Source organism: Suricata suricatta, chromosome 4 (genome assembly GCF_006229205.1).
Source record: "Suricata suricatta isolate VVHF042 chromosome 4, meerkat_22Aug2017_6uvM2_HiC, whole genome shotgun sequence".
In the NCBI taxonomy this organism is placed as follows: Eukaryota; Metazoa; Chordata; class Mammalia; order Carnivora; family Herpestidae; genus Suricata; species Suricata suricatta.
The window spans coordinates 127,056,628-127,069,204 of NC_043703.1; the positions used below are offsets into that span (position 1 = coordinate 127,056,628).

Here is a 12,577-nt window from a genome sequence, read left to right on the forward strand (position 1 = left end):
AGAGTATTTAGAATGGAGCCTTCGGGCACTCTGACTCATTTAAAGACCAAACAGGGGATGCCTGGCTAGCTTGGTTGAGTGTCCAACTCTTGATTTTGGCTCAGATCATGATCCTAGGGTCAGAGGACAGAGCTCCAAGTTGGGCTCCACATGGAATGTAGAGCCTGCTGGGATTCTCTCTACCTCTCTCCCCAACTTGTGCACGTGTGCTCTCGCTAATTAAAAAAAAAAAAATGACCAAACAGCAAATATTTTACTTTTCAGTTGTGGTAAAACCACAGTATGTATCTGAAACAATAAAATATATTGTTATGGGCGTATATTTAAAGGATAATCAGCGTCTGACTTCTGTGTGGTACATGCAAGAGCTTCCATTATGTTTACTACTGAAAGTACATGCTACAGATGATTTTTTTTACATAGACGATTACTTGTGAGCTCTACCTGCTTAAAAAGGTCTTTAGGAATCAGTATGCCAGAAGGAAAAGCTAAACAGAAGACAGTGATCAAGTACATTAGTTCCCTGAGAAATGTTATCTGCTTTAATAAGGTAACGTTTCTCAAAAATTACAAAGTCTGACAAGTGTTGGTGAAAAGGTATGGAAAAAAGAACTCTCATCCAGGGCTGGTGGGAATGTAAATTAGTAACGCCTCTTTGGAGAACAACTTTGCAGTTGTAGCAAATTTCAGCCCAGTTATTTTTAACCCAGCAATTCTACTTCTGAGTATAAAGTTGTCCTAGAGAAACCTTTACACATGTCCAAAAGTGAAAAGACATTCACAGCAGTGCTGTAATAGCAAAAAATGGAAAACAGTCTAAATGTCCATCAGCAGGAAAAAAGTAAAATGTGGTATGTCCATCTGTTGGAACACTATCCACTAAATGAAAAAAAATATGTCATTATGGGTATTCTTCAAAAACACAACGATAAATGGAAAATGGCAATGCAGAAAGGTATATACAGGATACTGTTTCTACCAACTTTAAGATTCATGACAGTGGTTACTTGTGGGGCAGCTGAGAGAGAAGGGAATTGAACTGGGAAGACATATTTAAAGGAGCTTCAACTGGGTGGCTCAGTCGGTTAAGTGTCTGACTTCAGCTCAGGTCATGATCTCGCAGTTTGTGGTTTCGAGCCCCATGTCAGCTCTGTGCTGACAGCTCAGAGCCTGGAGCCTGCTTCATAGTCTGTGTCTCCCTCTCTCTGCCCCTCCCCTGCTCATGCTCTCTCTCCATCTCAAAAAATAACTAAATAAACATTAAAAAAAAATAAAGGAGCTTCAACTTTAGTAATACTGTTTCTTCTAGAATATAAAATGGAAGCAAATCCAGCAGAATGTCAAATTGCATTGATTCTGGGTGACAGTACTTAAATATCTAATATATTATCCTGTGTACTTTCATCTTTGCAACTGGGGAAACAAAGATGGTTGTGCATACACAGCTTTATTCATGGGGGGTGTGGGGAGCAGAATAAGCCAGATGTTTTCTTTTTTTTTTTTTCCATAATATTTTATTGTCAAATTGTTTTCCATACAACACCCAGTGCTCTTCCCCTCAAGTGCCCTCCACCATCACCACCACCTGTCCTCCCCCCTCCCCCCTCCCCCCCAACCCTCAGTTCATTCTCAGCTTTCAATAGTCTCTCAAGTTCTGCATCCCTCTCTCTCCCCAACTCACTCTCCCTCCCCCGTTCCCCCTGGTTCTCCATTAGGTCTCTCTTGTTTTCCTGCTAGACCTATGAGTGCAAACATATGGTTTCTGTCCTTCTCTGCCTTAAGCCAGATGTTTTCTAATGTTGACTCAGTAAAGGAGATACTGAGAAAATTTTTAACAAACTCATCATGGTTAACGGAACATGAACCTTATTCTTTCAGCATGCTGCAGAAAGAACAGGGAGTAAATATGAAACTTTCCTCATTGGCTATGAAAGGCAAGAGTACACTTAAGCTTTCAACCTGACAGATATGTTGAGATTATTTCTTCCTGGTATTCACAAGACATATATTAATCTAATTTTTTTAATGTTTTTTCTTTATTTTTGAGAGACAGAGACAGTGTAAACAGGGGAGGGTCAGAGAGGGGGAGATACAGAATCTGAAAACAGGCTCCAGGCTCTGAGCTGTCAGCAAAGAGCCCGACGCGGGGCTCAAACCCACGAACCGTGAGACCATGACCTGAGCCGAAGCCGGACACTCAACTGACTGAGCCACCCAGGCGCCCCTCTATCTAGTATTTAAAGAGTGTGAGTGTCTGGGTTTTATATACATTAAATCACCTAGGACTGAAATAACACAGTTTTTTAAAGTTAAGATGTTTGTCTTTTTCTTCTTTTTTAAACTCCTTCACTATCCGTTATTATTTTCTTCAGTATCTGGAGAAAGAACCTGATGATATATTCATTATTGAGCATTTTTTTTTACGTTTTATTTACTTTTGATACAAAGAGAGACAGAGCATTAGAGGGGGAGGGGCAGAGAAAGAAGGAGACACAGAACCGGAAGCAGGCTCCAGGTTCTGAGCTAGCTATCAGCACAGAGCCTGGAGCTTGCTTCCAGTTCTGTGTCTCCTCCTCTCTCTGCCCCTCCCCCTCTCATGCTTTGTCTCTCTGTATCAAAAATAAATTTTTAAAAATTTGTAATGTTTATTTTTGAGAGAGAGAGAGACAGAGTTTGACTGGGGACAGAGAGAGAGAGGGAAGCACAGAATCCAAAGCAGGCTCCAGGCTCTAAGCTGTCAGCACAGAGCCCGATGCAGGGCTCAAACCCACACACTGTGAGATCATGACCTGAGCTAAAGTCAATCACTTGACTGATTAAACCACCCAGGAGCCCCTGAAAATATTCTTTAGTGAAAAATTTCTAATTTCTGAGTCTGTACTAATATCTAATAGTCATTTGGTGCCATTCTCAAGGAACTATAATTCTGAGTTAGGACTTCTTAATTTAACAGAAATTAAGTAAAAACAGAGAAACCAGGGGTGCCTGGGTGGCTCAGTTAAGCGTCCAACTTTGGCCAAAGACATGATCTCGTGGTCCATGAGTTCACGCCCAAAGTGCAGCTGTGTGCTGACAGCTTGGAGCCTGGAGACTGCTTCAAATTCTGTGTCTCCCTCTCTCTCTCTCCTCCCCTCACACTCTGTCTCTGTCTCTCTCAAAAAATGAATAAACCTTAAACAATTTAAAAAAACAGAAAACAACTGAAAGTAAAATTTAACCTATGACTCAAGCTGTCACTGACCACAGATTCATGTGAAAGATCACAACAGTATTATACCAACCGAAAAATGAAAACTAATTTATGTTTATTTTTATCTTAAATATTATAATACATTTTTAGAAGTTAAATTGACAGCTCGCGTGTGTGAATACCTATTACAAAGTCTGCAGAGTCCTAAGATGTAAGGAAGCATTAAGAAGAGAGCCAGAGATAAGATGGAAAAGGAGGTGGGATTAAAGCCAAAGATAAATTTGGATTGACTGAATATCTATCTATCTATCCAGCCATCCATCCATCCATCTATCAATCTATGAATCAATCTATCAATCTATCTATTTAAAGTAGGCTTCACACCCAACCCAGTGAAGGGCTTGGACTCAGGACCCTGAGACCAGGACTTGTGCTGAGATCAAGAATTAGATGCTTAGGGGTACCTGGGTGACTCAATCAATTATTAAGCATCTGACTTTTGATCTTGGCTCAGGTCATGATCTCATGGTTTGTAAGTTCGGGCCCTGGGTCAGGCTCTGTGCTGTTAGCACAGAGCCTGCTTGGGATTCTGTTTCTCCCTTTCTCTGATCCTCACCCACTCATGCTTTCCCTCTCTGTTTACCCAAAATAAATAAAAAGAAAAACAAGAATTGAATGCTTAACCGACTGAGCCACCCAGGAGCCCCAGACTTGGACTATTTTAACATTCTGCCTAGGGCAGCTCTGCTCTTGGAACAGAGGAAACTCTCTTCTTCCTCCTCCAACACACAGGCCCACTTCTTACTCCTAGGACTCAACTCTCAGGTCACTTTATAACACTGTTCACATTTGGGAGAATATTCTAGGTAAAGCAGATTTATATGTTTATTTTACTTTTACTGCAACAACACTGCAAAAGAAAATGAATCATAAAAATGATAGTAATAATTATGTTTTGCATTTGTGTAACACTCCAACCAAGACAATATAAAGAATAAAAACCAGAGCTGAGTCTGTCTTCCCATTCACGGAATCCAGTCAGTACTGATAAGAGGAGCAAGAGCCATCAACATTAACAAGGAGGCTGCAAGATAACAGCCATCTTACCCAGCTGGTTCTTCATCCCCATGAGCACGGAGTTCATGTGAGCTTTCGAAGCATAGAGCTTGCTCACAGCCTTCCTTGACCTGATCATCTCCTTGGCCAGAACTACACAGACATCCTTCTGGCCCTTCTTGGCAGCATCTTTCACTGACCGTTTTACTTTTTCTTCCTCTCTTTGTATGTCTAAATTTAGAACATAACACAAAACATCAAAATATTAAAGGTAAACCAGGAGATTTATTGGCATTCAAATCCGTTCTTATGGTGATCTAAATGTGTCTACTAAAAGGAAAACAGGGGCACCTGGGTGCCTCAGTAAGCAGAGGGTGCAACTCTCAGTTTTGAAGTTTTGAGTTCAAGCCCCATGTTGGATGTAGAGATTTCTAACAATAAACTTGAAAAAAAAAATTTAAGTTTATTTTTGAGAGAGAGAGAGGCAAAGCATGAGTTGGGGAGGATCAGAGAGAGAGGGAGAGAGACACAGAATTCAAAGTAGGCTCCAGGCTCTGAGCTGTCAGCACAGAGCCCCACACGGGGCTTGAACACATGAACTGTGAGATCCTGACCTAAGCTGAAGTCAGAAACTTAACCAACTAAGCCACCCAGGTGTCCCTTAAAAATTAAATCTTAAAAAAAAAAAAAAAAAACAGAGGAAGATTTAAACAAAATTAAAATAATTAATGTGATAGGTTTTCATTATTTCCAGAAACAGTAAAGTAACTTAAGAGTAAACAAGTAAGTAAATCCTATTACATCAGGCAAAATTTCAAAACTGCCTTTCCAAGGCCACTCTAACATTCACTGGTACTGGTACTAAGGAACTTTAAAAAATGCTATAAATGAGCTTGCTCTAAATAATCAATAGTGTCCTTAAATTGTGGGAGTACAATCTCTGTACATTTATTAATGATTTTTAAAAAATTTGCAACTTCAGGAAAGCCCAAACATATTAAAGTATCAAAACATCATCAACCAAAGGTAAGCTATGTCTATATTACATGCTTTATGAACAGTAGATACTTTTATTATGGTAAAACATACATAAATTTGCCATCCGAACCACTATTTTAAGTGTAGAGCTCAGTGGTATTAGGTACATTCATATTGTTATGAACCATCACCACCATCCACCTCCAAAATTCTTTATAGCTTTCAAAACTGAAACTCAGGCTGTGTGCCCAGGGTCATGGAGACCTGTCTCTTGCTTTAACAGTGTATGTAGACAGAAAGGCCTCGCCCCACTTTTCCAGTTGCAATTGTTGGAATCGTCTTCTCAGTCATCCTCCACCTCTGGGATCAGCCAACACCTTATTTGCAGCTTAGCTCCTACTGCTATCAAACACAAGTTCCTAGATTCATCAGAAGTATTCCACTGAGGTTCTGAGATTCCTGAGAATTACTCCGCCTTCAACCTCCCAGTCAACATTCACCTGTGTACCTCCGAAACCTACCTCTCCTGGGCTTCTATTTCAACTGTCAGAATGTGGCTCAGCAGGGCCTGGGCCACTTTCTCTACAAACGGGCACCAGGCTTCTCTTGAAGATGCAAAACCAGTGCCCTCTTCCAGGAGGCGCAGAAGCTGCCCCAAGGTCAGTAGGGTAAAACCCTGGGCACCACGGTTCTAGACCTGAATGTGAAAGCCACGGGATCACCCATGCAGACCCCCAGTGTCTGAGACTTTCTAGAGAACCATCTCCTAGAAGAGGAGGGGAAGCTCAAGAGGATGGCGGCCAGCTGACTTACCCACACTAGGCTGGGTGAGGATCTCTTTAAAAGGCTCACCCCTCAAGCGAAACTAAGAGTCTACACAGCCCAGCAGCCTCTGAAGGGGCCCCTCTGGTACCCGCTTGGTGTCTGGGGTTCTGCTGGAGCCCCCCCCCCTGCAGTCACGAGGCTACTTTCAACCACCCAGGAGCTCCACCTATGCCATGCCCCAAATGGAAACAGTAATGCTTTTCGCAGCAAAAATAAAAAACAAAAAACCTCAAACTCAAACCCATTAAACCATGACATGCCATTCCCTCCTCCCACCAGCCCCTGTTAGCCATCATCCTACTTTCTGTCTTTACAAATCTGACTATGCTTAAGTACCTTATATAAATGGTATATAAATGGAATCATAGAGTATTTGTCTTTTTGTGACTAGCTTATTTCACTTAGCATAACATCATCAGGGTTTATCTGTTCTGTAGCATGTCTCAGAATTTCTTTTCTTTTTAAGGCTGAAAAAGTACTCCACTGCATGTATATACCAATTTTATTTATTTATCAATAGGCATATGGGTTGCTTTTAACTCTTAGCTATTGTGAATGTGACACTATGAACATAAGTGTGCAAATATTTCTACAAGACCCCTAATTACATGAAATAGAAGTTAGGGTTTTGATTTTTTACTTTGCTTTTCTGTTTGGAGTGTAATTGTAACTACTGTAGTGTAAATGATGGAAAATAACTGCATATGTTAAAAAAATAAATAAACAGAAAAAAAATCTTTTGTGTATATACCCATATTACCATAGACTGGGTGGCTTAAAAAACACAGATTTATTTCTCACAATTCAGGAGGCTGGAAAGTCCAAGATCAAGGTGTCAACAACCAATTTGGTTCCTGCTGAGAGCCTGCTTCATGGTTTGCAGACAGATCGCTTCTTGCTGTATCCTCACATGGCCAAGAGACATATAAATTCAGCCCACAGCATTCTGCCTCTGCCCCCCCCCCGCCGCCCAATTTATGTCCTTCTCACATGGAGAATGCATTCATTCCATCCCAACCACCTCAAAAGTCTTGACTCGTTCTAGCGCCAACTTTAACTTCTAAAGTCCAAAGGCTCATCTAATGCCTGAAACTAATGTAACATTGTGAGCCAACTATATTTAAAAATAAATTATATATAAAATATATAACCTAATTTTAAAAAAATGTTTACTCATCTTTGAGAAAGACAGAGCATGAGTGGGGGGAGGGCAGAGAGAGAGAGAGAGAGAGAGAGAGAGAGAGAGAGAGAGAGAGAGAATTCAAAGCAAGCTCCAGGCTCTGAGCTGTCAGCACAGAGCTTGATGTCGGGCTCGAACTCATGAACCACGAGATCATGACCTCAGCCAAGTTGCATACTTAACTGACTAGTGCCACCCAGGTGCCGTGTGTGTGTGTGTATACATATATATATATATGTGAGACTCAAGGTATGATTGATCCTGAGGCAAAATTACTCTCCAGCTATGAACATGCAACAGCCATTCCAGAAGGGAGAAATAGGAAAGAAGGGGTGACAGTCCCAAGCAATTCCAAACCCTAGCAAGGCAAACTCTAGAAGACCTTAAAAGTCTTTCTCAGAGATATCTTCTGTTCATTTATTTTCCATTGGATGGACCATATTTTCCTGTTTGTACATCCTGTGATTTGTGATTGTTGAAAATGAGACAATCGAATCTTATAACTCTAGAAATCAGATTCTCCCACTTCCCCAGGGTTTTTTGTTTTTTGTTTTTTTTGTCTTTATTGATGTAGGTTATCTCTGTGCTGGAGATCAACCTGCACTGTAAAGTTAGTCTTCTCATGTTTTTTCAGAGCTGCATTTTTCTCTGGGTGTGCACAGTGACCTTTTATATTCCCTCATATATGTGGTTGCTTTTGAATGTCTTAGCCCTTGATATTAGGAATGTAAACTAATAGAGTGCTATGGAAAGCACTACGGTGTTTCCTCAAAAATTAAATACAGAATTACCATTTGACCCAGCAATTCCACTACAGGGTATATACATAACAAAAAAAAAAAAATGACATCAGGTATTTGGTGAGATATTTTTACACTCATGTTCATAACAGCATGATTCACCAAAGCCCAAAGGTGGAAACAGCCCAAATGTTCATCAAAAGATGAATATAATGAAGTACTACTTAGTTTTAAAAGGAAGTTAACTCGGTAGGGTTAGGGGGAAAAGAAAAGGACGTTAATTCTGATTCATGATTTATAACATGGATGAACACTGAAACATTAGTATAGTAAGTAAAATAAGCCAAGCACAAAAGTGCAGATATTGTTTGATTCCACTTCTATGAGGTACCCACAACTGTCAAATTATACATAGAGACAGGAAATAGAACAATGGTTACCAGGAGATTTGGTATCAATTGTGGGGGGAAAGAAAGTTATTATTTAATGTGTGAGTTTCAGTATGGGATGAAAGAAAAGTTTTGAGAATGGATAGTGGTAATGGTTGCACAGCAGTGTGAAAGTACTTAATGTCACTGAGCTGTATACTTAAAACTGGTTAGTTTTATATTAGGCATACTTTAATAAGAAATACATCAATAAAACAGCACCAGGAAAAGTATGATCCATAAATAAGTGGATTTGTATAAATACAAGTACAGATATAAGTTTCAGATATATCTGAAGGAAGATCACCAAAATATTTGTGGTACTATGTCTCGGTGGCAGAATTTCAGGGTGGTTTTAACTTTCCTATTTACACTTTTCTGGATCAATATATATATTATTATCTTAATACTCATGGGAAGGGATGCAGAAACCAAGCTATTTTCATGTGAGAAGGGGGCAATGTACATGATCTAAATTCATTCTAGTATTGCCTATCATGAGTGCACGAAGTGTATGACACATCTAACTGAAAGGTAAAAAACTTAGTCTCCAGGAGATGAGAACTACTTGTACTTAGACTTTGCTTTATTGAGGCCACTATTGTTTTTCACTTTAAACTTTTTATTTAAGTATATCATAACAACAGAAAAACATACATTACTGTAGAGATATACAAATTTTCACAAATTAAACACACCCATGTAACCAGGAACCATATCAAGAAACAAAGTATTACAAAGGTCTATGTCTGCCTTAATTCACCATGCCCCCAAGGGAAACGAATACCCTAACGTCAAGATCATAGGTTAATTTTGCAGGTTCTAGTTTTTGCAACGGCCTCCTTTAACATTGCTTGTACTGTAGATTTCCTGGCAGCAAATTCTCTTGGCTTTTGCATAAAAATAGTGTTATTTCACCTCCGCTTCTGAGAGTTCTTTTCTTTCTTTCATCACCTTAAAGATGTTTTTCCAGTGCCTGGGTAGCTCAGTTGGTTGAGAACCTGACTCCTGATTTCATTTCAGTTCAAGTCATAATTCCAGAGCTTGGGATGGAGCCCAGAGTTAGGCTTTGCACTGAGTGTGGGGTCTGCTTAAGAATCTCTCCCTCTCTCTGCCCTTCTCCCCTACTCACTCTCTGTCTCTAAAAATAAAATAATTTAAAAAATAGGAAAAGAAGATGTTTTGGTTTGCACTGCTTCTGAAAGAAAATTTTAATCATTCTTATCACTTTGTATTTAATGTGATTTTTTTTCTCGAACTCTCCTTTCTTCATTGTTAACTTCCAGTAATTTGAATATGACATGCTTTGGTATGTTTTTGTTTGTATCCTTGATATATGACACAACTTGATACTGTTCCACAGCTCACTGATGCTGTGTTCATACATATATTCCTTTACTTTTTTTTCTCTCTGTATTATAGTTCGATACTTTGTACTACATACTTTCACTGATCTTATTTTTTTATACTGTTTTATCTGCTTCTTTAATTCATGCAGTGAAGTCTTCATTTTATTTCAATTTATTTCTAAATCCTAGAAATTCCATTTTGTTCTTTTCTATATCTTCTATTTTTCCCATTATTTTCCTGTTTTCCTTTAAATTCCTTAACATGTTTATAATAGCTGTTTAAATCCCTGTCTGCTTTTTCAATCATCCCTTTTTTCTGGGTCTATTTTTATCACCTAATTGTTTTCCTCATTTTGGGTCACACTCTCCTGATTCTTTGTCTTTTTTCATGGGATGCTGGATGCTCTAAATATTTCAAGTGTCTGAATTTTTTTGTCTTTAAGAGCATTCATCTTTATTTTGATAGATATTTAAGCTGTCTGCAAATCAGCTTCCAAGAACTTTTTTTTTGTTTATTTTTGAGAAAGAGAGCAAGAGTGCAAGCATGAGCAGAGGAAGGCCACAGAAAGACGGAGACAGAGAATCCAAAACAGGCTCTGTGCCATCAGCGCAAAGCCTGACATAGGGCATGAACCCATGAACCAAGGGTTCATGAGATCATGACCCAAGCCAAAGTCACATAGATGCTCAACCAACTGAGCCACCCAGGCTCAGGCCCTGAGAACTGTTTTTAAGCTTTGTTGGTGAGTGCTTACAGTTGCCTTTAATCTAGGCCTACTTTAGCCTTAATATTAAGGCATGATCTTTCTGGGTTCTCTACTGAATGTCCAAGATGTTCAACAAAGTGTCTTTCCTGTGTCTGATCAGAACTTTTCCATCTCTCAATTCTGTTAGCTCTAAGAATTGTTTAGCTTATAGTGTATTTGTTCTGTTCCCAGTAACTGTTCGTTGCCTAGCCTCTTGAAATATCATTCTAAGTATGCAGAGTTTATAGCCAAAGACTCAATGGTACACTGCGTAGATATTTAGAGCTCTTTCTCTGGGTGCTGCTCTTCTCTCTGATATTTTGCCCCACAAATTCCAGTCACTATAGCCTCTCTGAACCCTCTGCTTCCTTACCCCCAAGACCACCATGCTTTGCTTAGAATTTCCTTCCATATGCTACAATCAGAAAGTTTCTCCAGGCTGAAAATCAGAACCATATTAAGACTCTCTTTGTGGGGCACTTGGGTGGCTCAGTTGGTTGTGGATCTGACTCTTGATTTCTACTCATGTCATGATCTCATGGTTCGTACGATCAAGCCCCATGTTGGACTCTATGCTGACAGTGTAGAGCCTACTTAGGATTCTCTCTCTGCCTCTCTCTTTCTCTCCCTCTCCCCCCAGCCTACTCTCGCAAAATAAATAAATAAACTTAAAAAAAAAAAAAGACTCTCTTTGTTTCTCTATTCCTAGAAAAATAAATCCTTTGCTGTTGTCAGTTGTCCAAGGTTTGAAAACCGAGTTTCACAGAATTTGTCCAGTTCTTTTATTATTTATGATGGAAGTGCAACTCCAAATTCATTACTCCATCATGGCTGGGAATAGGATTGCCTGTTCCAATTTCTTTCTTGAAGGAGTGATACTGATACCCTTCTGGTATTTTCTCCAATCATGAAATGTTAAAAATCATAGAAGTTTTAAACATTACTACTTCTTTGCAAATCACCTTAAGTTGTACTTTACAATAACATTTAGAAATATATTTTCCTTGTGAGGCCCCTGGGTGGCTCAGTAGGTTAACTGTCTGAGTTGGGCTCAGGTCAGGATCATATGGTTCAGGAGTTTGAGCCCCACATCAGGATCTCTGCTGTCAGCAAAGAGCCCACTTCAGATTCTCTGTTCCTGTCTCTCTCTGAGCCTTCCCCACTGGTTCTCTCTCTCTTTCAAAATAAATAAGTACACTTAAAAAAAGAAAGAAATATATTTTCCCTGAGGTGCCTGAGCCTGGGTTGTTCAGTCAATTGAGCATTGGACTCTTGATTTTGGCTTAGGTCATAATCTCACAGTTTGTAAGTTTGAGGCACCCATCAGGTTTTCTGCTGTCAGCATGGAGCCCACTTTGGATACTGTATCTCACTCTCTCTGCCCCTTCTCCCTCCCTCAAAAATAAACATTTAAAAAAAATTTTAGTAGAGGCTAAAGTCTGGGATTGTGATGCCTCCCATTTTGGTTTTCTTCTTCAATATAACTTTGGCTATTCGGGGTCTTTTGTGGTTCCATACGAATTTGAGGATAGTTTGTCCTAGCTTTGAGAAGAATGTTGGTGCAATTTTGATTAGGATTGCATTGAATGTGTAGGTTGCTTTGGGTAGTAATGACAAAGCTGTCATCATCAAGACAGTATGGTATTAGCACAAAAAATAGACACACAGACCAATGGAATAGAATAGAGAACCCAGAACTGGGCCCACAAATGTATGGCCAATTAATTTTTGACAAAGTAGGAAAGAGTATGTGATGGAAAAAAGACTGCCTCTTTAGCAGGTGGTGCTGGGAGAACTGGACAGCAACATGCAGAAGAATGAAACTGGACCACTTTCTTACACCATACACAAAAATAAACTCAAAATGGCTGAAGGACCTGAATGTGAGACAGGAAACCATCAAAACCCTCGAGGAGAAAGTAGGAAAAAACCTCCTAGACCTCCACCACAGCAATCTCCTACTCGACACAACCCCAAAGGCAAGGGAAATGAAAGAAAAACTGAACTCTTGGGACTTCATCAAGATAAAAAGCTTCTGCACTGCAAAGGAAACAATCCAGAAAACTAATAGGCAACCGACAGAAT

The 12,577-nt window shown here is 39.6% G+C and overlaps 1 protein-coding gene and 1 long non-coding RNA gene across 3 annotated transcripts in view; one reads left to right on the forward strand and one right to left on the reverse strand.

The window, feature by feature from the left end:
- The window catches only part of LOC115290053, a 21,375-nt gene extending 14,734 nt beyond the window's left edge, over window positions 1-6,641 (forward strand). The window contains exon 3 of the long non-coding RNA XR_003907934.1: window positions 5,508-6,641. This is a non-coding gene — a long non-coding RNA (uncharacterized LOC115290053). The remainder of the gene's footprint in view (window positions 1-5,507) is intronic.
- The window catches only part of LOC115290051 (charged multivesicular body protein 3), a 55,047-nt gene that overhangs the window by 12,281 nt on the left and 30,189 nt on the right, over window positions 1-12,577 (reverse strand). For both annotated transcript variants that reach the window (XM_029937749.1, XM_029937750.1), the window contains exon 3: window positions 4,298-4,477. In XM_029937749.1, coding sequence (XP_029793609.1) covers window positions 4,298-4,477 — 180 coding nt within the window. The remainder of the gene's footprint in view (window positions 1-4,297; window positions 4,478-12,577) is intronic.